The 24,760-nt window shown below is 44.6% G+C and overlaps 1 protein-coding gene across 1 annotated transcript in view; it reads right to left on the reverse strand.

Annotated features, from left to right (window-relative positions):
• Positions 1-3,229: 3,229 nt before the first annotated feature.
• LOC143172043 (synphilin-1-like) overlaps positions 3,230-24,760 on the reverse strand; it is a 116,955-nt gene continuing 95,424 nt past the window's right edge. The window contains 3 exon segments of the mRNA XM_076361260.1: positions 3,230-4,804; positions 4,806-5,720; positions 12,614-12,706. Of these exon segments, the coding sequence (XP_076217375.1) occupies positions 4,597-4,804; positions 4,806-5,720; positions 12,614-12,706 (1,216 nt within the window). The 3' untranslated portion in view covers positions 3,230-4,596.

Raw genomic sequence — 24,760 nt, forward strand, 5'->3', positions numbered from 1 at the left:
ACGGCATTGAGTGGGTGTATCACATCCCCTATCATGCACCAGCCTCTGGGAAAATTGAACGATACAATGGACTGTTAAAGACTACACTGAGAGCAATGGGTGGCGGGACGTTCAAACATTGGGATACGCATTTAGCAAAGGCCACCTGGTTAGTCAACACTAGGGGATCTGCCAATCGAGCAGGCCCTGCCCAGTCAGAACTTTTACATACTGTAGATGGGAATAAAGTTCCTGTAGTGCACATAAAAAATATGCTGGGGAAGACAGTCTGGGTTATTCCTGCCTCAGGCAGAGGCAGACCCATCCATGGGATTGCTTTTGCTCAAGGACCTGGGTGCACTTGGTGGATAATGCGGAAGGATGGGGAAGTCCGATGTGTACCTCAAGGGGATTTGATTTTGGGTGAGAATAGCCAATGATCTGAATTATGTGATGTTAAGTACTAATTATAGTTATAATAGTTATACTAATAATACACAGATATACTAATAATACTAATAATATTATATGCCATACTAATGCTATTACAATAAGAATCACCCAGACTAATGAAGAATAACTTCAGTGAAACCAAGCAAAGCACAGTGATGATGGTACCAGAACTGACTTCAACATGGAACAATCCAACACCACATACCATCTCCATTTTTCCTGCCCTGAAAGATTATTATGACAGATGGAGCCCGAAGTCATGGACTAAATGAACTCACCGAACATTTTAGAGGGATGGCCCACAGACGAAGGGAATGATATCTCTGTGTGTGTGTGTATATATATATATATATATATATATAAAGGGGTGGTGATTAATGAAAATGTACTGGAAAATATGAGACTTGAGCATGACACAGATGTTATAGAATAAGGGGTGGATATTGTCCTGGTTTCGGCAGGGATAGAGTTAATTTTTTTTCTAGTAGCTGGTACAGTGTTTTGGATTTAGGATGAGAACAAAGTTGATAACGCACCGATGTTTTAGTTGTTGCTAGGTAATGCTTACACTAGCCAAGGACTTTTCAGCTTCCCATGTTCTACCGACTGACAAGGCTGAAGGTGCACAAGAAGCTTGGAGGGGGCACAGCCAAACTGGCCAAAGGGACATTCCATACCATGTGACGTCATGCTCAGTACATAAACTGGGGAAAGCTGGCCGGGGGGGGGGCCGCTGCTCGGGGACTGGCTGGGCATCGGTCGGCGGGTGGTGAGCAATTGTACTGTGCATCACTTGCTTTGTGTATTATTATTATTATTATCATATTATTATTATTATCATTTTATTTCAATTATTAAACTGTTTTTATCTCAACCCACGAGTTTTTCTAACTTGTGCTCTTCCAATTCTCTCCCCCATCCCACCGGGTGGGGGGGAGTGAGCGAGCGGCTGCGTGGTGCTTAGTTGCCGACTGAAGTTAAACCACGACAGCAGCCCAGAAGGCCAACCGTGTCCTGGGCTGCATCAAAAGAAGCGTGGCCAGCAGGTCAAGGGACGTGATTCTGCCCCTCTACTCTGCTCTGATGAGACCCCACCTGGAGTACTGTGTCCAGCTGTGGAGCCCTCAGCATAAGAAAGACACGGACCTGTTGGAGCGGGTCCAGAAGAGGGCCACGAAAATGATCAGGGGGATGGAACACCTCTCCTGTGAGGAAAGGCTGAGGGAGTTGGGGTTGTTCAGCCTAGAGAAGAGAAGGCTTCAGGGAGACCTTATTGCAGCCTATCAGTACTTAAAGGGGGCTTATAAAAAAGATGGCAGCAAACTTTTTAGCAGGACAAGGGGGGATGGCTTTAAACTAAAGGGGGGTAGATTTAGACTAGATATAAGGAAAAAATTCTTTACTGTGAGGGTGGTGAAACACTGGAACAGGTTGCCCAGAGAGGTGGTGGATGCCCCATCCCTGGAAACATTCAAGGTCAGGTTGGATGGGGCTCTGAGCAACCTGATCTAGTTGAAGATGTCCCTGCCCATGGCAGGGGGGTTGGACTAGGTGACCTTTAGAGGTCCCTTCCAACCCAAACTATTCTATGATTCTATGATTCTATGAAGTTTGTCCTCTTACACAATTGCATGCATGTAACAATATCAGATAACCCCAGCAAGGGATGGCAGTGCCCACTGGGAATGGAGCTGTTGGGATTCATTATGGGAGTTTGTGTGCCAAGGCAAGGGTCATGCACCGCAGTCGGCAGTATGCAATTTGACATTTCCCTGATTCCCACTACCACTACTACATCACTTGCCGAAGGATTTCCTGAAAGATGTGCAGTTTTTACTTCTGAAGTATGTGAATTTTACTTTAAGGTTCGCTGGGACAACGTGATTTTAGTAAAGCATATCCAAATTGCTCGCAGTGGACAATACCTATATAAGATAAATGACTTAAGACCTACTGGAAAACCCACACAGTTAGGGATCTTTCAACAGGATTGGGAGCTGATGGATTGAGGACAGGAGTGTTAAATTCTATGGACTGGGAGATCATTAATAATAAAGTGTCTAGGCTAGGACAATTATGCAAACAAGCTGTAATTGGTCAGACCATGGATATAGTAAAGGGGATAGACACAACTACTAAAACCCTGACGATTAGTCTAAACCCATGGAAAAAGCTCCAACAAATTTTGAAGGACATGTATACTGCTTTTCACAATTTTGTTTCTAACACGTGTGTTACTATGCAAACCTTTGCTACAAATGAATATGAACAACAAGCCAATTGGGTCCATATTGGAAATCCCGCTGTGTTAAGGGACCCTATTATTGAGTCAGTGCCAGAGTTGTAAATCCTGGTTTCTCAAAATTGTGTACTCAGAGGTAGGAAGCAAAAGTAACCTGTTAAGTGGATATGGGCTCCAGTCCAAGGAAGCAAATGGATGGATAACCAAGGCAATCTAATTGATACTCGTGGATGTGAACAATTGGGAAACTGTGAACGGTACTGCCCTGAACATAGTAATGCAAGACCCATGTTCAAGTAATATATCCTCAGGTACCTGTTATTTAGACTCAGTGTATGATAATTGCACGGCTGTACTTAAGGGAAAAACAGATTGTGTATGTGTGGTGTCACTTTGTGATGTTCTATGGAATGATGGGAACAAAACAACCGCTCCCGCCCGAGAACGCTGGTGCAACGTTACAGCACTAGAGACCTGTGGACGACTTATAGAAGCCATAAAGCTAACCTCGCATGGATGCTGGTGGAATATTGGCCTACAACATGGTCTGTACCCTTAGGACCAATATGGGACACAGTATACTCTCAAATTGAAGAACTGGAATCCTTAATTACCAGCTATGAAAAAGCTATTACATACCAGAAACAAGTGACTATTGCTATCAAACACGATACTGGCTGGATTGTCAGAATTGCAACAGAAATTGAACAAACTGCTGGACATCACTGGTATGACATTTTAATGGGATATGCACCATCTGCAACTGGCATATTGCATCTTATGTTACATCCTACGATCATTGTATTATTGTGTTCTATTTTATTAGTATGCTTGTATATCTGTGTTTATCGCTTATCTCGCCATGTTGAGAGCATATACCATCAATTGTTACCTGATCAAAAAATTGTGAAGCCAGACTTAAGTGAAAGTGCTCAAAACTTTCCTCTACCCTCACTCCCAACGAGGCAAGAGGAGTAACAGTACCTCCACTTGCCGAGGCAATGGATTTGCTAGATGTTTGGTCTCTACTAAGGGGTGGAGCGTGACTGTTCACTCAACTCCTGCTCAGATTTTGGCTAACCCAGCTCACACTAAGGCCTGATGCATGCTGGGAGCAGCGCCATTAGGTCAAAGCAAGAGCACCATGTAGACAGGGCAGGTGGCCAGAAAGGGCTAAAGGTCATTATGCCGCCATGATCACCTGCAGCTTGCTGTCTCCTGCAGCCATAATCCTTGCATATTGATTGTCTGGCAGTTTCTTCAGAATCTGCTAACTCATGGAAATGGTATAGATCAAACTTCCAAGCTTGAAGGTATAAAACATCAGCTTACCCAAAAAAGCTTTTGAAGCGGATCCAACAGCAGCTGGACTGTTGAGGCTTTTGTGCTTCCCGGTGTGATACAGGGGACGCCCACACCATGATGGAGGAGGAAGGATGAGCACTCTCACCATTGGCTAGGTAACTATTTTGCTCATAGGTGCACGAGTTACAAGTTACAAGTTATGAATTAGAGAACTTGTGAGTGAGAAGCCTTGTGAATTAAGTGATGAATTAGTGAATTCATGTGTTAGACTAGTCTGTACAAAGGGGCTTGAGCCCTTGTTTGACGTGTTTGTTTTCTTTCCTAATGAGCTCGTAAAATAAAGTTTAATTTACAGAGTATGTTGTCCTGTAAATTTGAGAGATCCAAATGGACCATGACATCAGAGCAACATCAAACATCAGTTCCAGGTGAATCACATGTCTGTGGAGAGCTTTCAACACAAATCAAGTGTATCGTGTGCACTAAGAGTACCTGCCACCCCTTGAAAAAGCCCTCCAAAGTTATAACAGTGAACTGGCTTTCTACTGGTCAAATATAATTGAGTATTTGTGTGTATCCTTTTGCTATGGAAAGGTAGGAAGAAGAAGCTGTCAAAATTATTCATTAGTTAAAAAGAAAAGAGAAAAAAAGGCCCTTCCTCCTTTCAGTGCACTCACTGTCTTGTTTCTTCCTTTCATAGGCATTTCTGGATTTGCCTTGCTATCTGCTATCTTCCTTCCTAATGAGGTAAAAGGCAGCATCAATGAGGTTTTGATCAAGTTTGCTGTTTGACAGTTGTTGTTGTTGTTATTCTGGTTACCAGGGTGTCTCCATTTTGGATCTAAAGGTTCCAAAAGGCCTTTTCAGCTGGTCTCCAACTGTTTCTCCAGTGCTGGGTGGAGTCTGCAAAAGTGCTTTGCCCAGGTCTTTATCCTTTTCCTCATTCAGTTCTGATTCTGTTACCTCCACCTGCACCACAGGCTCCTCAAAGGTTACTCTGAGTTTCAAATATTGGGATGTTCTGCGCTTTGAAGATGGACACTTGAGAGCACTCTTAGGGCTTGTGGCAACCTTTTGAGCAGTGGCACTGTCAGTGCTGGATGAAGCATTGCCTCCGGAAAACTGGCTCTGAGGTACAGTACCAGACTGATACTGGGCTTCATTATCTGGATTGCTGCTCTCTGAAGTAGGGGAGGGACTGTGGCCATCCACAGGCTTAGAAACTCTGATGCCAAAAGGGAAGCGGTGCCCTGCTGCTGAAGTGTGTTTCTTAATCGTCAGGTGCAAACTCTCTGTGCTCTCAACACTTTCCATTATGGGCTGAGGCCTTGGTTTGTCAGTTCTTTTCACAGGGAGGTTCTTATGGTCTTCAGAATTAGCTGAGTTTGTGTCAGACTCGCTGAGAGATCTCTGCATAATATGCCTCAGCCTGGCTAACTTCAGCTCCCTTTTCTCTGGCAGAATCTTCTTCACGTTCTTGGAGAAAGCATGAGCATCCTGAAATTGCAAAGTTAGCTTTTCCTGCATACAGACATTTTCAGAGATTTCCTTCCCCAACAACTGGTGCAGGATTTTATCTGAGTCTTCAGCTTTTATCTTGGACTGACTGCAGTTAGAAGAACCCAGGCTACCAAGAATCCGAATCCCATCTTGGGTGTTCAGTTTACTTTTTGGTAGAGACAATTCATCTGCTTCAGATGGTTTCCACTGGGGTTTGCCAGAAGCAGGAGATGATGGCAAGCTTAAAGAGAAAAGGGGAGGAAAAAATTTCAATACCACAGCCAAATCAATGCTCGTATAAAATGTGAAACTGCCATTTCCAGTGTACATGTCTGTCTCAGTTTATTGTTGCTTATCCTCCTCATCGCTACTCACATGGAATTCATTATGATGCTACAGAGAAGATTACACAGGGAAGGCTGTAATCCTGCTTCTATTCCTAATTAGGATTTGAGTCTCTTTTACAAAGAAAAACTTAGAATGGTTATTTCAATGCCAAAGATGACTTTCTGAGGAAAATTTTAGAGAAACTACTGTTCCCTATTTGTGGGAGTGGATGTGTTTTAAAAAGTCAAAAAACCCAAAAGGTCAAATGCCTACTATCTGAGGCACAACATAATACGAAAGTAACATTCTAAATACTGCAAAAATATCATCTCTCTGCATAGAAGTGATTTGATAAATCTAAACTTCATTTGGTATTAATAACAGCCATATCAGACCTCATAAAAAGTCAGGGCTCCTCACACTCAAAACCTTTTCAGATATGAAATACTGAAAAGTGTGAAAAAAGTGCCACGAATTTATTTCAATACTATTAGAATAATAAATTAAATTTAGAACTCCAAATGTTATATAGTGAGGAAACAGCAATCTCGGGTCTGATTTGCAAGGAATGTAAATTACAGAGACCATTTCTTTCCCCATGACATATGCCAGAGCTCATGATACTCCATATTCTTATTATAAACCACTTTTCTGCTGAGCAAGGATAAAGTGTCAAAATTAAGGTTAATGTGAGCCAGTGAATCCAAAAATCTCATTTCCTTTTTTCCAAGCAACTTCTATTCTGATGAGTCCATAGTTCTAACAGTGTACAAAATTTACATATAGAATAGAATAGAATAGAATAGAATAGAATAACCTGAGTTGGAAGGGACCCATGAGGATCATCGAGTCCAACTCCTGACTCCACACGGGGCAACCTAAAAGTTAAACCATATATCTAAGAGCATTGTCCAAACACTTCTTGAACACTGACAGGCTTGGGGCCATGAACGACTTCCCTGGGGAGATTGTTCCAGTGCTTGACCACCCTCTCGGTGAAGAACTTTTTCCTAATATCCAATCTGAACTTCCCCTGATGCAGCTTTAAGCCATTCCCTCGTGTCCTATCACCAGACACCAGAAAGAAGAGATCAGCATCTCCCTCTCTGCTCCCCCCCATGAGGAAGTTGTAGACAGCAATGAGGTCACCCCTCAGTCTCCTCTAAGCTGAACAAACCTAGTATCCTCAGCCGCTCCTCATAAGTCATGCCCTCTAGTCCTTTCACCATGTTTGTTGCCCTCCTTTGGACACATTCTACTATTTATCCTACTATATCCTTCTTATATTGTGGAGCCCAAAATGTCTCTGCTTTATCCTCATTCCTATTTGTGAAGTGACCGACCTCATCAAGTAATGGACCAGTGTTTTCTTTAGTCCTCCTTTTGCTGTTAACATACTTAAAAAAGCCCTTTTTGTTGTCCTTCACAGTACTGGCCAGCTTCAACTCCAATTGAGCTTTGGCCGTATGAATTTTCTCACTACAGAGGCGAACAGCATCTCTGTAATCCTCCCGTGTCGCCTGCCCTTGCTTCCAATGTCCGTACACTTTCTTTTTCCGCCTAAGTTCCAGAAGGAGATCCCTGTTCAGCCAAGCCAGCCTTCTGCCCCACTTGCTTGACCTCCAACACATTGGAATTGCCTGCTCCTGCACTCTTAAGAGATGGCTCATAAAAAGTGACCAGCATTCATGGACTCCAATACCCTTGAAAGCAGTTTCCCAGGGGACCTTACTAACTAGCTCCTTCAGCAGCCTAAAGCCTGCTCTCCCAAAATCCAGGGTAGTAGCTCTGCTGACAGTTTTTCTCCTATCACCAACAATATGAAACACAACTACTTCGTGGTCACTGTGACCAAGACAGCCACCAATCACCACTTGACCCACGAGTCCCTCTCTGTTTACAAACAACAAATCTAGGAGGGCACCTTTCCTAGTTGGCTCCCTTAGTACCTGCACCAAGAAGTTATCTTCAACGTGCTTCAGGAATTTCCTGGACCTGTTTGTGTCTGCTGTATGATATTCCCAGTTGACGTCTGGGAAGTTAAAATCACCCTTAAGGACAAGGGCAGTTGACCTAGAGATATCCCTTAATTCCTTGTAGAATAATTCATCGCTGTCGTCGTCCTGGCTGGGTGGTCGACAGTAGACTCCCACAACAACATCTGCTTTATTTGCTTTCCCCTTCATCCTTACCCAGAGGCTCTCAACCGTGCCGTCGCCAACTGTAAGCACCATACAACCCAACCCCTCGCTTATATACAGCGCCACCCTCCTGCCTTGTCTGCCCTGCCTATCCCTCCTGAAGAGCCTATAAATGTCCATCATGGCACACCAGTCACAGGACTCATCCCACCAGGTTTTCCTTATGTCAATGATGTCATAGCTCTGGGACTGGGCCAAAGCTTCTAGCTCCTCTTGTTTATTCCTCATGCTGCGCGCATTAGTATAGAGACATTTCAAATGTGCTCCAGTGTACTTAGCACATTGTAGAGCAGACCAAAGGACCTCGCTAGCACACCATCCCTCAAACATTGGCATGCCCCCCCCAGGCTTATCTCTAGTGAGCCTGGTTTTATCCCTTCCCCCCTTCAAATCTAGTTTAAAGCTCTTTCAATGAGCCCTGCTAACTCCTGCACAAAAATCCTTTTCCCCCTTTGAGACAGGTGTACCCCGCCTGTCGCCAACAGGCCTGGTGTCGTGTAGACTGACCCGTGATCAAAAAACCCAAAATTCTGCCGGTGAGTTTCAAATCGTTGGCAATAGGAGAAAAACTGCCAGCAAAACTTCGACCCTGGATATGGGGAGATCAGGCTGTAGGCTGCTGAAGGAGCTAGTTAGTAAGGTCCCCTGGGAAACTGCTTTTGAAGGTATTGGAGTCCATGAATGCTGGTCACTTTTTATGAGCCATCTCTTAAGAGTGCAGGGGCAGGCAATTCCAATGTGTTGGAAGTCAAGCAAGCAGGGCAGAAGGCTGGCTTGGCTGAACAGGGATCTCCTTCTAGGACTTAGGGGGAAAAAGAAAGTGCATGGACATTGGAAGCAAGGACAGGTGACATGGGAGGATTACAGAGATGCTGTTTGCCACTGTAGGGAGAAAATTTGTGCGGCCAAAGCTCGATTAGAGGTCAAGCTGGCCAGTACTGTGAAGGACAACAAAAAGGGCTTTTTAAAATATGTTAAAGGAGAATCAGAGATAACATTGGTCTGTTGCTTGATGAGGCCGGTCACCTCACACATAGGGACGTAGACAAAGCAGAGATGTTTAATGCCTTCCTCGCCTCTGTCTTCAACACCAATGATGGGCCCTGGGACCCTCGGAGCCCTGTGTTGGAAGACCGTGACTGGGGGGATGATAATCTCCCAGCCGACTCTGAACTTGTTCAAGACTTGCTGCTCCAGGTGGATGCACATAAGCCTATGAGGCTCAATGGGATTCATCCCAGGGTACTGAAAGAGCTGGCTGATGTTATCGCGGGACCTCTTTCCATTATTTTTCAACAGTCTTGGGAGTCTGGAGAGGTCCCAGTCGACTCGAAGCTGGCAAATGTTTTCCCAATTTTCAAGAAGGGTAAGAAGGAAGACCCTGGTAATTACAGGCCTGTCAGTCTCACTTCAGTGCCTGGTAAAATTATGGAGAAGGTTATTCTGGGAGTTATTGAAAAACACTTGAGAGACAACGCAGTCACTGGTCATAGCCAGCACGGGTTCACGAGAGGAAAGTCTTGCTTAACTAACTTAATTTCCTTTTATGACAAGGTCACCCAATCTAGTTGACCAAGGGAAGCCAGTAGATGCGGTGGTTTGGGATTTTAGCAAAGCTTTTGATACTGTCTCTCACAGTATCCTTCTGGATAAAATGTCCAGCACACAGCTAGACAAGTCCATAATACGATAGGTGAGCAATTGGCTGACGGGTCGGACTCAAAGTTCTAGTAAATGGGGTTACATCAGGCTGGCGGCCAGTCACCAGTGGGGTTCCCCAGGTCTCAGTTTTAGGGCCAGTGCTCTTTAATGCTTTTATAAATGATCTGGATGCAGGAATCGAATGTACATTAAGTAAGTTTGCTGATGATACTAAACTAGGATGAGCTGTGGGCTCCCTCAGGGGTAGAGAGGCCTTACAGAGAGATCTGGATAGACCAGAGAGCTGGGCAATCACCAACCGTATGAAATTTAACAAGAGCCAGTGCCGGATTCTGCACCTGGGATGGGGCAATCCTGGTTATACATACAGATTGGGGGATGAGAGGCTGGAGAGCAGCCCTGCAGAAAGGGATCTGGGGGTTTGGGTTGATGGCAAGTTGAATATGAGTCAACAGTGCACCCTGGCAGCCAAAAGGGCCAGCCGTGTCCTGGGGTGCATCAAGCCCAGCATAGCTAGCCGGTTGAGGGAGGTGATTGTCCCAGTCTACACTGCACTGGTGCGGCCCCACCTCGAGTACTGTGTGCAGTTTTGGGCTTCTCAATATAAGAAGGACATCAAACTGTGTCCAGAGGAGGGCGACCAAGATGGTGAAAGGTCTCGCGGGCAAGACTTATGAGGAGCAGCTGAGGTCACTTGGTTTGTTCAGCTTGGAGAAGAGAAGGCTGAGGGGGCACCTCATCGCAGTCTACAACTTCCTCAAGGGGGACAGTGGAGGTGCTGATCTCCTCTCTCTGGGGACCAGATAGGACACGAGGAAATGGTATGAAGCTGCGTCAGGGGAAATTCGGATTGGACATTAGGAAAAGGTTCTTCACTGAGAGTGTAGCCATATGTTTGGGTTAATACCTATCCTAGACTGTAGTCTTCATTGTACTAGCCTGATTACCTTGTATAAACAATGCATGCCTTACAACGACTATGCCCTTGAAGAAGGCTGATAAAAGAGGAACATCCTGCCCTAGAAGGCATCAGAGGCTAGATGATTGCCAAAGAAACAAGAAGTCAGCAAAAAAACTGCAGTAACTAGGGGAAAGGTAAAAGCAGCAGGGGGAGATCGTGACCACCGACTCAATTCAAGACTGGAAAGACTTGCCCCCCCACGCCTGCAAGGAGCATGCGTGCTAATTTACATGGCAAGCGAGGCTAATTTGAACATAACTAACCAATGAGCATGGACTTAGGCGGGTTTTTGCTAATCATGTAACAATATAAATACACTGTAGTTCTTTTGTGTGGTGTGCTAGCTTTGTGGAATTACCACCTAGCACCCATCTTTGCGCAAACATGAGATAAATAAACATCTCGGCTCTGTGTGTAAGATTGGCTTATTGCACACCACGTACCGGACCCCGCTTGTGGGACAAGAAGAGGGTGGTCGGTCACTGGAACAGGCTCCCCAGGGATGTGGTCATGGCACCAAGCCTGTCAGAGTTCAAGGAGTGTCTGGATGACGCTCTTAGTCATATGGTTTAGTTTTAGGTAGTCCTGTAAGGAGCAGGGAGTTGGACTCGATGATCCTTATGGGTCCCTTCCAACTTGAGATATTCTATGATTCTATGATCTGCTCTCAACTGATCTTATCTGATACTTAAAATTAAACAGTCCTGTTGCTCACCAGTACTCAGATGCGAGACTACTTGGAAAGTCCAGTCAACAAAAATCACATAAACCAAATGATCTGGAAGAGAGCATTTGGTTCCATTGATCCTTCTGAGCTGGCAGACAGGAAGACAAAGAGCATGAGTCTATTAAAAAAAAAGACAGAACAGCTCAACCCAATGTGGTTTGCTACTTTAGCAGGAATTTGAACTTGCTAGTTTTCAGCCCTTTCCTAGCCTATGTGCCTTTATACAAATATATCTCCAATACCAATGTCTTTTTTTGTCATCTATTTCTGTAACCATTTGCACTTGCCTGAAACATTGATAGATGAATTTCAGAGGCATGGAGCACTTGTTTCCCACAGTGCATGAGATTCTATAAAAATGGAACAGAAAGTAGTCACTGTTCCTACGAGTTCACAGGTGATGGCCCAAAGCTCAGACTATCAATGCCAGCAGAAGCTTTTGTGCTGGCTTTATACTTTAATATGTATTTAGCTCCCTAACAACTCTGAAACAAGGAAAAACAATGTATATATTTTCCAGACTGAGAAACCGAATTAGAAGGTAATGATGAACCAAGTCCTATTTGCATCTGAGTTACTTTATCCCTTTCAGTGTCTGCTTGAGATTGCTATCTGAGTAAAGTTGTGCGTTTTCTTGACTTACTTACATGCATCACACTGGAAGTCTATGGCAGAATCGGGCAACTCTAGGCTCCAGTCTTATGCCTTTACTGGAAGGCTCCCTTTCCTCCTCTTTAAGGTTACTCAGTTTGTGTCTATTTCTGGGACTGGCATGACAGAGTATGGAGCTTTGACTTTTTATACAAGCTACTACAGGCAAAAGATTTAACAAGCATAAGGAGGTAAAAAATTTAATGAGCATCTGAAAGGAGGTTTTGTTTGTAACTGGCTTTATGAATTACAGCTGACAGCAATGTATGGTGGACCACCACAAGGTCAAACTTTACAACTTTCCTAGGAGTTCCTAGGATTCTTTGCTATTCATCTAATAAAAAATATATTCTGTTCCATTGTATATCTGATTTTTACTTTGGTGGGAAACAGGGACTATTAATTTCATACTCAGCATGTCCAATGTTTATACAACATTATACACTGTCAAATTCTAGAAGCTCAGCTTCAAGTCCACAAGGTAAAAGAAACAGATTTACTTTGACAGAACACATCTACTATTTAGACAGGTCACAACTTCCCCTGATAATAGTTAGACGACAAAACTGCAAATCTGTGATACAGTAGAATTCCAGTCATGTTACCTTGGGGATGTGGGCAGTGATTTGGCCTCTGACCACTGGGCTTCTAAAAGCTGCTGGAGTTGGTTCTGTAACATCACATACTCTACTGTCTCCCTGCAAGAAAATATAAGACTGTTTAACTTGTATTTTAAAACTGTCAGCCTTAGTATGCTAAAGGATAAATGATACCACTTGTTCAACTTTGTATACAAAAGAGAAGCCCCATTCACCTATAATTTAGGTAGTAAATAAAAAGAGAGATTATAAATATTAACATAAACAGAGAGAGTTTATGCTCCTGTAAGTTGTCTCTGAATCCCTGCGGATATTTTGTGATCACTGTAAAACACCAAGTGAGAGATGCTTACTTATCAGAAATTATTTATTATACTTCATATAAGGACAAGTGTGGGATCATAAGCAGTAGTTTGCTGGAATTGAGTGACTCACAGAAAAAAATATCCCAGAAACAAAGATATATCAGAGCAAACTTAAGGTCACTTAGTTCTTGCTCAGTTGTGTAAAGGAAGGGGAAGGGGACAGATTAAGAAATCACTTCCCACATTTGGTGAATGGCCTTTACTCAGTTAAACAATGGCTCAGACAATTGTTCTCTCCTTTCCTCTGCAAAAGAACTGAGAGAGGAGCCTTTGCCCACTGGCTAGGGCTGGTCCAATCTCCTTCAGCCTGCAGGATGGAGCCAAGTATGTCCTTTCCGTATTCCAAGGGAGTAGGAAAAACTGCATCTGCTTGTTGCCCAATCTTACCAAAGGTCCTACATCTGCTCTGCACCCACCACACCCACCTTATATTCAGTAGTGCTGTACATACCGCAGTCTATCATTTTCAGTGTCATGCTATGATCTACACTGATTTGTAAATAATTTTAGAGAGCAATGTTAAAAAAAATTATAATAGTAGGTATACATTTGTACTGGAATCTAGTAGAATATAACCTCATCTAAGATAACATATATATAAACACAAATGTTCATTCAAAGAATAGAGAAGCAAAATTATGAAACTGACATCCATACCTGAAACTCCATTTACCATGGAACTATAATCACATTATTTGTTGTCCTGCTACATATTTATTTCCATAGGACTCAGTTTAACAAGATAATCTGCAAATCTTCAAGTAGTTCTATGTCACCCGCCCCCCCGGCTAACTCCCCCCAGTTTATATACTGAGCATGTCTTCATATGGTATGGAATATGCATACAGCTGTCCTAGCTGTGCCCCCTCCCAGCTTCTTGTGCGCCTCCAGCCTTCTCAGTTGGTAGAGCATGGGAAGCTGAAAAGTCCTTGATTAGTGTAAGCATTACCTAGCAACAACTAAAACATGGGTGTGTTATCAACATTGTTCTCATCCTAAATCCAAAACACAGCACTATACCAGCTACTAGGAAGGAAATTAACTCTATCCCAGCCAAAACCAGGACAGTATCCACCCCTTATTCTGTACCATCTACGTCATGCCCAGGTCCCACACTTTCCAATACATTCCCATTAATCACCACCCCTTTTCCTGTCTTTTCATGTATATATACACACAGATATCATTCCCTTAGTCTATGGGCCATCCCTCTAAAACATTCGTTGAGTTCATTTAGTCCATGACTTTGGGCTCCATCTGTCGTAATAATCTTTCAGGGCAGGAAAGATGGAGATGGTATGCGGTGTTGGATTCGTTCATGTTGAATTCAGTTCTGGTTCCATCATCACGGTGCTTTGCTCGGTTTCATCGAAGTTCATTCTTCATTAATCTGGGTGATTCTTATTGTAATACCATTGATATGGCATATAATATTACATAGCAATTAACATCATACAATTTAATTCATTGGCTATTCTCACCCAAAATCAAATCCCCTTGAGGTACACCTCGGACTTCCCCATCCTTCCGCATTATCCACCAAGTGCACCCAGGTCCTTGAGCAAAAGCAATCCCACGGATGGGTTTGCCTTTGCCCGAGGCAGGAATAACCCAGAATGTCTTCCCCAGCATATTTTTTATGGGCACTGCAGGGACTTTATCCCCATCTACAGTACGTAAAAGTTCTGACTGGGCAGGGCCAGCTCAATTGGCAGATCCCCTCGTGTTGACTAACCAGGTGGCTTTTGCTAAATGTGTATCCCAATGTTTGAATGTCCCGCCACCCATTGCTCTCAGCGTAGTCTTTAACAGTCCATTGTATCGTTCAATTTTCCCGGAGGCTGGTGCATGATAGGGGATGTGATATACCCACTCGATGCCATGCTCTTTGGCCCAGGTGTCCATGAGGTTGTTTCAGAAATGAGTCCCGTTGTCTGACTCAATTCTTTCTGGGGTGCCATGTCGCCATAGGACTTGCTTTTCAAGGCCCAGGAGAGTGTTCCGGGCAGTGGCATGGGGCACGGGATATGTTTCCAGCCATCCGGTGGTTGTCTCCACCATTGTAAGCACATGGCACTTGCCTTGGCGGGTTTGTGGGAGTGTGATATAATCGATCTGCCAGGCCTCCCCATATTTATATTTCAGCCATCGTCCTCCATACCAGAGGGGCTTTAACCGCTTGGCTTGCTTGATTGCAGCGCATGTTTCGCATTCATGGATAACCTGCGCAATACTGTCCATGGTCAAGTCCACCCCTCGATCACGAGCCCATTATATGTTGCATCTCTTCCTTGATGGCACCCTGAGGTGTCATGGGCCCACCGAGCTATAAACAATTCACCCTTATGTTGCCAGTCCAGATCCACCTGAGCCACTTCAATCTTAGCAGCCTGATCCACCTGCTGGTTGTTTTGATGTTCAGTGGCCCGACTCTTGGGTACGTGAGCATCTACGTGACGGATTTTACAACCAGGTTCTCCACCCGGGCAGCAATATCTTGCCACAATGCGGCAGCCCAGATGGGTTTGCCTCTGCGCTGCCAGTTGCTCCGCTTCCATTGCTGCAACCACCCCCACAGGGCATTTGCCACCATCCATGAGTCAGTATAGAGATAGAGCACTGGCCACTTTTCTCGGTCAGCAATATCTAAAGCCAGCTGGATGGCTTTCACCTCTGCAAACTGACTTGATTCACCTTCTCCTTCAGCAGTTTCTGCCGCTTGTCATATAGGACTCCACACAGCAGCCCTCCACCTCTGATGCTTTCCTAGAATACGACAGGACCCATCAGTGAAGAGGGCATATTGTTTCTCATTTTCTGGTAGTTCATTATACATTGGGGCCTCTTCAGCACTCGTCACCTCCTCCTCTGGCGATATTCCAAAATCTTTGCCTTCTGGCCAATCCATGATCACTTCCAAGGTTCCTGGGCGACTGGGGTTTCCTATTTGAGCCCGTTGTGTGATCAGTGCGACCCACCTACTCCACGTAGCGTCAGTTGCATGATTTGTACAGGGGACCCTCCCTTTGAACATCCAGCCTGGCACCGGCAGTCGGGGTGCCAGGAGGAGCTGTGCTTCAGTGCCGATCACTTCTGAAGCAGCTCGAACCCCTTCATAGGCTGCCAATATCTCTTTTTCAGTTGGAGTATAGCATGCCTCGGATCCTCTGTATCCCCGACTCCAAAATCCTAGGGGTCGACCTCACGTCTCCCCTGGTGCTTTCTGCCAGAGGCTCCAGGCAGGGCCGTTCTCCCCGGCTGCGGTGTAGAGCACATTTTTTACCTCTTGCCCTGCCCGGACTGGCCCAAGGGCTACTGCATGAACTATCTCCTCTTTAATTTGTTCAAAAGCTTGTCGTTGCTCAGGGCCCCATTTGAAATCGTTCTTCTTCCGGGTCACTTGATAGAGAGGGCTTACAATCAGACTGTAATTTGGAATATGCATTCTCCAAAAACCCACGACGCCTAAGAAAGCTTGTGTTTCCTTTTTGCTAGTTGGTGGAGACATGGCTGTTATTTTGTTGATCACATCCATTGGGATTTGACGACGTCCATCTTGCCATTTTATTCCTAAAAATTGGATCTCCTGTGCAGGTCCCTTGACCTCACTTTGTTTTATGGCAAAACCGGCCTTCAGCAGGATTTTGACTATTTCCTTCCCTTTCTCAAAAACTTCTCCTGCTGTGTTGCCCCACACAATGATGTCATCAATGTATTGCAGGTGTTCCGGAGCCTCACCCTGTTCCAGTGCAGTCTGGATCAGTCCATGGCAAATGGTGGGGCTGTGTTTCCACCCCTGGGGCAGTCGGTTCCAGGTGTACTGAACGCCCCTCCAAGTGAAAGCAAATTGTGGCCTGCACTCTGCTGCCAAAGGGATTGAGAAAAACGCATTAGCGATATCAATTGTGGCATACCACTTGGCTGCCTTTGACTCCAGTTCGTATTGAAGTTCTAGCATGTCTGGCACAGCAGCACTCAGCGGTGGTGTGACTTCATTCAGGCCACAGTAGTCTACTGTTAGTCTCCACTCTCCATTAGACTTCCGCACTGGCCATATGGGACTGTTAAAGGGTGAGCGGGTCTTGCTGATCACTCCTTGGCTCTCCAGTCGACGAATCAGCTTATGGATGGGAATCAAGGAGTCTCGGTTGGTGCGATATTGCCGCCGGTGCACTGTTGTGGTAGCGATTGGCACCTGTTGGTCTTCGACCTTCAGCAACCCCACAACAGAGGGGTCCTCCGAGAGACCAGGCAAGGTGGACAGCTGTTTAATTTCCTCCGTCTCTAAGGCAGCTATACCAAAAGCCCATCGGTACCCTTTTGGGTCCTTGAAATACCCTCTCCTGAGGTTGTCTATGCCAAGGCTGCATGGAGCCTCTGGGCCAGTCACAATGGGGTGCTTCTGCCACCCATTCCCAGTTAGACTCACTTCGGCTTCCAATACAGTTAGCTGTTGGGATCCCCCTGTCACTCCAGGAATACAGATGGGTTCTGCCCCTTTATAGCTTGATGGTATTAGGGTACACTGTGCACCGGTGTCCACTAGAGCCTTATGCTCCTGTGGGTCCGATGTGCCAGGCCACCGAATCCACACAGTCCAGTAAACCCGGTTGTCCCTTTCCTCCCCCTGGCTGGAGGCAGGGCCCCTCTAGTCCTCATCACAGTACTCATTTCTCATTTCTTGTAAATATGAGTTAGAAGTCTCTTCATTAAGATCAGAAGTAAGATCAGCCCTTCTACTCTCTCTGGGGAACTGCCTGCTGGAAACTGGAGCAGCAATTTTCCTGGGAGAACCCCCTTTTGTGATTGATTTTACTTGCAACTCACGTACCCGTGCCCCTAGGGCTGAGGTAGGGTTTCCATCCCACTTCCTCATGTCCTCTCCATGGTCACGCAGGTAAAACCATAGGGTGCCCCGTGGTGTGTACCCACTGTATCCTCTCTCTTGAGCAGAGGGACGCTGACTACTAATAGCCGAGATACTGGTCCATACAGGTCGGGAATAGGACCTATCCTCTTCAAGTTGCTGGACCTTCTGGGACAGTTTCTCCACAGCCGAGATGAGGGAGGAAGAGAGACTTTCTTCGTAGTGTTGGAGTTGGCCAGCCAATTCATCCACCGCTTGTTCCTCTCCATCTTTCCAGGTCATCACTGCCAATGAATTGGCATATGACGATGGTGTGCTCCGAACAAACTTCCGCCACATGGGTCGTGTGCACTTGACTTCATCTGGATCTTTGGATAACTGCTCATTGTTCAGGTCATCATAAATCACCTCCAGCACAGCTAATTCCCTCAGGTACTGGATACCCCTCTCCATGGTGTTCCGCTTGCCTGGGTGACATATAACATCTTCCTTGAAGGGATACCTTTCCTTCATGCCTGACAGGAGTCGCCTCCAGAGGCTGAGGACTTGTGCCCCTTTTCCAATTGCCTGTCAATGCCCCCTTCCCTAGAAAGGGATCCCAGCTGCTTGGCTTCTTTACCCTCTAATTCCAGGCTACTGGCCCCATTATCCCAGAATCAGAGCAGCCAGGTGACAATATGCTCGCCTGGACAACGGCTGAAATCTTTTCGCATATCTCGCAGCTCACTCAGGGATAGGGATTGGGTGGTTACCGCCTCTTTCATGAGCTCTTCCTCTTCTTCCTCCCCGGGCAGCGGCTGGGTCTCCTCCTGCTGTTCTCGTGATGGTCCTTTTCCAGGGTCGTCTGCCTCGTGCACTTCTTCCTCTGGCTCCCTTTTAGAAGAAGCTTCTTCCTCCCTTACTAAACGAGGCGACTTCCGCTTCCAATATTTCTTCTTGTGTATAGGGGTGACTGATACCGGCACAGGTTGGTTCTTTGGTTCAGCCGCAGGGCCTGTCGTTGGGGTTAGAGTGGCCGCAGGGCCTGTCGTTTTACCATCAGATCCAGAGACCTTCTCTTCCCTTTGAGGGTACTGAATGGTGTTGAACAGGGCTCGGTAGGCATGGGCCAGGCCCCAGCACGTTGCAGTGATCTGCATCTCTCTGGAGTTGCCAGGGTGACAGCATACTTTGTCCAAATATTCTAATTTTTCAGGATTTTGCACTTGCTCAGGGGTGAAGTTCCAATACGCTGGGGGTGCCCATTGGCCTAGGTACTTGCCCATCTTGTCCCACACACCCTGCCGCTCATAACTATGCAGCCTTGGGGCAGAACTCTGGATGATATTCTTAAATTGCTTATTAACCTTAGACAAATCTGAAACAATATTCCCAAGAGGTACCAATAGAAGTATCTTAACTACCTAAGGATGTTCAAGATACTGAAAAGTTGCTGTAATGAAGGAGGAAACATCATAGAAGAAGGTAGTGACACTGCCATTCTGTATTTCCTCCATAAAAAAACCTCTCAGAGGAAGAACTATAATTGCTACTTGTCTCCACGAAGTGGTACCCAAAGTACAGTAATGGCTGCAGTACAAAGCTGAAATACCAGATTAAGCTCAAGGCCAGCGTTGTAATAACAAACCTCCCAGGCAAAACATCACTAATCACTGCAGAGCACAGCAAACTGCAAAAGGCGACACCAGTCTTTAACATGTACAGCAAAAAAAAGAGCATGATGCAGATCAGACAAACCAATATCGAGAACAGATGAACCAACATTGCGACCCAAAACTGTTAACAGATGTAAATTCCTTAATACGCTCTGGTTAATCTGTTACTATCTCAAACCCTTTGTGCCCCACGTTGGGCGCCAAAAAGGACTGTCATGGTTTAACCTCAGCCAGCAACTGAGCACCACACAGCCGCTCGCTCACTCTCCTCCACCCTGGTGGGATGTGGGAGAGAATCGGAAGAGTAAAAGTGAGAAAACTCGTGGGTTGAGATAAGAACAATTTAATAATTGAAATAAAATAAAATAGTAATAATAATAATAATAATAGAATATACAAAGCAAGTGATGCACAATGCAATTGCTCACCACCCGCTGACCGATGCCCAGCCAGTCCCCGAGCAGCGGTCACCTCTCCCCCGGCTAACTCCCCCCAGTTTATATACTGAGCATGACATCACATGGTATGGAATGTCCCTTTGGCCAGTTTGGCTGTGCCCCCCTCCCAGCTTCTTGTGCACATCCAGCCTTCTCAGTTGGTAGAGCATGGGAAGCTGAAAAGTCCTTGACTAGTGTAAGCACTACTTAGCAACAACTAAAATATCAGTGTGTTATCAACATTATTCTCATCCTAAATCCAAAACACAGCACTGTACCAGCTACTAGGAAGGAAATTAACTCTATCCCAGCCAAAACCAGGACAGGACTTTCTGTCTGAACATCAGGAAACAAGGTTTTACTGTGAGGGTGACCTAACACTGGAACAGGTTGCCCAGGGAGGTTGTGGAATTTCCATCCTTGGAGATATTCAAAAGCTGTCTGGACATGGTTCTGGGCAACTGGCTCTAGGTGCCCTGCTTGAGCAGGGGGGGTTGGACCAGATGACCTCCAGAGGTCACCCTCAACTATTTTGTGATTCTGTGACCTTGGCATGTCTCCTTAGATAACTATGGACTCAAGCTTCCTCTTAATGAAATCAAGTTCAGTTACTGAACAGGGAATAGGCTGAAGTACTGGGCTCTAGTGAAATATCTTTCATGGTATACTGCCTTACTGCTTTGTTTTGTTTCAGATAAACCAACAACGACCACTCTATATATCAGAAAATAAAACAGCTTAACTAATTAAATGAGAAACATTTTAAAGTTTATATTTGGTTTCTTAATATACATTTATATAGCACTTATTACCACACACAAAAACAAGCAACATGCAAATACCTTATTTTACCACTAGGATCATTTTTTTATTCAGCTATTTTTATAGCTATTCCTATAAAGTTTCAGGGCATTCATGGATTTTGTCTACAGAACATAGAAAAGTGATGGCAACAGAGAATATTCAACCACTTTCTCATCTTCATTTTTTGACTCATGGTTTGCTTTGACTTTTGTCTTGCCAGAGATTTCAGCTTGATAGCATATCAAAAAGATCAGGGTTTGGCTCATTTATTGCTTTGCACATTCAGGTCCACAAATGTAGTATATTCCAACGCTTTGGGAGTTCAGGGAGGATGGATTGTCATCAAAGAGCACCATAAAAGAAGTCTAGGGAAACATTAATTTTGTCATTGGTTCTGACTGGGTCTCTTCAGGCCAGGAAAGCCCAAACAATACAAGTCATTACTGCTAATGCCATCAGTGATGAAAACCATGTATTTGCGTAGGTAAGAATTTTCTGCTCTGGTATCTGAGGCTTTTTTCAGATAAGAAATATGCTACTGATGAAATCAGTGAGAGAATAACTAAAATTGGAAGACCTAAACAGACCTCAGGAAATTAATTGGAAGCCAACAGTTTGCATAGGCTGTGAGAAATTTTTGTGGCTGTCTTAAGTATCCTCTTTAGTTCAAAAAATCCTACTGAATTGACCAAACCTTATTGAGTAAGACACGCAAACCAAAGAATCATAGAATCATAGAATCCCTCAAGTTTGAAGGGACCCATAAGGATCATTGAGTCCAACTCCCTGCTCCTCATAGGACTACCTAAAACTAAACCATATGACTAAGAGTGTCGTCCAGATGCTCCTTGAACTCTGACAGGCTTGGTGCCATGACCACATCCCTGGGGAGCCTGTTCCAGTGACTGACCACCTACTGGACACAGGAATTTCCTGGACCTGTTTGTGTCTGCTGTATGATATTGACATCTGGGAAGTTAAAAATCACCCTTAAGGACAAGGGCAGTTGACCTAGAGATATCCCTTAATTCCTTGTAGAATAATTCATCGCTGTCGTCGTCCTGGCTGGGTGGTCGACAGTAGACTCCCACAACAACATCTGCTTTATTTGCTTTCCCCTTCATCCTTACCCAGAGGCTCTCAACCGTGCCGTCGCCAACTGTAAGCACCATACAACCCAACCCCTCGCTTATATACAGCGCCACCCTCCCGCCTTGTCTGCCCTGCCTATCCCTCCTGAAGAGCCTATAAATGTCCATCATGGCACACCAGTCACAGGACTCATCCCACCAGGTTTTCCTTATGTCAATGATGTCATAGCTCTGGGACTGGGCCAAAGCTTCTAGCTCCTCTTGTTTATTCCTCATGCTGCGCGCATTAGTATAGAGACATTTCAAACGTGCTCCAGTGTACTCAGCACATCATGGAGCAGACTGAAGGACCTCGCTAGCACACCATCCCTCAAACATTGGCATGCCGCCCCCAGGCTTATCTCTAGTGAGCCTGGTTTTATCCCTTCCCCCCTTCAAATCTAGTTTAAGGCTCTTTCAATGAGCCCTGCTAACTCCTGCACAAAGATCCTTTTCCCCCTTTGAGACAGGTGTACCCTGCCTGTCGCCAGCAGGCCTGGTGTCATGTAGATCAACCCGTGATCAAAAAACCCAGAATTCTGCCCGTGACACTAGTCACGGAGCCAGGTATTGATCTGCTGGCTCTTCCTGTTTCTTCCCTCATCATTCCCTGCAACTGGAAGGACAGAGGAGAGCACTACTTGTGCTCCTGATCCCTTAACCAGTCGTCCCAAGGCCCTGAAGTCTCTTTTGATCTCCCTTGGACTTCTTATTGCAACTTCATCACTGCCTTCATCTACATGAAAAAGCTGTTATATTGTTGATACGTTTGCTTCACTAATGATAAGTTTGTAGTCACCTGTAATAGTATATGCCTACTTGGTTGTTGCTGTTATTGGTTGTTGCTATATTTGGTTGTTGGTTGTTGCTATTATTGACTGCTGCCATACTGTTGATAGCTGCTATACTATTGATTGCCAATAATAATTTGGTTTTGCCTAATAAATAAATATTTGCTTTATTAATCATATGTATACTTGCTAGTGGTGATTTTTGTGGTAATCAGTAATAAAGTAGAGAAATTTAGATAAAAGCCTCCATGTCCTTGTGTATTATGGAATCCTGCGAACCCACAGTCGCGATCTCTACACATCTGCAGGCCGGGTAACCCTTCAGGTTGTGACACTGGTCTAAGGCAGTTTCTTTTGAAAGCAATCTTTATGCAGGCTTTCCTTAAGGAAAGTGTGGTCAAATGTGCTGTTCTTCTAGCACAATATAAATTTTTCCAGTCTTTCTGTGGTTGGGGATGTACAGTGTTACCAGAGACAGGCTCTTATTCCTGTCTGATAAGGACCCCAGGAAGAAATCTAATGACAGCTTGCATGATCAACTCATGCTTACAGCAACTGAGGGAAGGTTGGGAGACAGATGAAGGTCTTCTGAGTTGATAGTACTTCTCTGACCATTCAAGTAATCCATCATGATCCAGCCATAACTCCTCTGTCTCTAGAACAATGCCCATTAATACCAGCAGAAGCAGGTAGAGAAAATATAGCAAAGCCAGCATAGCTGCACAAGTTGGAGCCTTTCCTATGCAACAGCAGTTTAAAGTGCCTTAGACTGGACTTCTATTTGTTGCTATCTGATGCTTCTGGGTTCTTCAGAGGTGCTGTGGCCAATGAATTCTCTGCTATGCTAGAGGTAAGGCTCCTTGAGAAGCTGCCCCAAGTGCGTCCTTCATGCCATGAATACCTCCTTTGGCTTCTATGCAGCCCCTGCTGATGGGGCTGCAAAACAGGGCAAGAGTCTTCTTCCACCATTCCCTCTGACTCCTGAGCATGGGCCTCTGAGCACTGTGCATTGCTTCTATCAGAACCTACTCAGGGCCTAAGGCTGCTGCCCAAATAGCCATACAGAAGCTTCACTTTCAAGCAGAAAATAGAATATTTCACTGCCTCAGTAAACTGCAGCAGGGTTGCACAGGAGACTCAGCTCTTTGTAGGAGAGGAAGAAAAGGCTGCTGCTGCACTTAGTGGAGCTAAATCTGAAGCCTGAAAAAATAGGCTGCTGAAAGGAAGAAGATTTAATTCCAGCTGAGGCAAGCAAATGAACCTATCAGGAGCCAAACACGAATCATTTAAATGACTTCCTATGCTTGTGGGCCAAGAGATGACAAAGGGAGGGCTTATTAAAGTGTTAATGCTCTTATCAGGAAAATCAGAACTAGGCTCTATTTCTATGGGGATAAACAGCCTGCTGACTGATATAACAAGTCTTTCTTTTCCATATATGAGAGGTAACACATATCAAGTATTGAAAGAGCACTGAAGAGAACTGCAACATGGAAAACCCATGGTTGCCATTTCTACTTCTTGTTTTTATTTCTGCCAAGTTATATGGAAAATAAATCTCATTTCATACTGAGATGAGTGAGGTGCTGATGCAGGCTACTCAGGAAATATCCTATGCTCTGTTTTTTTCTTTATAGAAGCTGATTTGTATATTTTAGTGTGTTTTTTTAACAAATGAACTAACTACAAAACACTTGGTATTTTGAAATATCAAGTGAACACTGTCAGACTGTAAAATTATGAAAATTGTGAAAATTATGATAATTCCAAGTTCACTGTTTTGCATTTGTGAGAGTATAAATGTAAATGCAGAGTGAAGATACCACTTAGAGAAAATGCCTTTATAACATAAATGCTTAGAGGTACAAACATACTTCAAATGCAGCAAGGTATTCTGTAATGACAGAGCAGACTGCTACTGCACACTCTTTCTGTTGTAAATACAGTACAAAACAGATCCCTGTTTATACCAAAAGGGAGAATAAACAATAAACAGATCATTTTTACCTTTATTTTCAAGATATCCAGTCTGCAACTAAAAATTGTATTACCCACATGCTGCTTGCATAAAATGATATGGTCTCCACTAAATATGGGATTTTCA

Source organism: Aptenodytes patagonicus, chromosome W (genome assembly GCF_965638725.1).
Source record: "Aptenodytes patagonicus chromosome W, bAptPat1.pri.cur, whole genome shotgun sequence".
Lineage (NCBI taxonomy): Eukaryota > Metazoa > Chordata > Aves > Sphenisciformes > Spheniscidae > Aptenodytes > Aptenodytes patagonicus.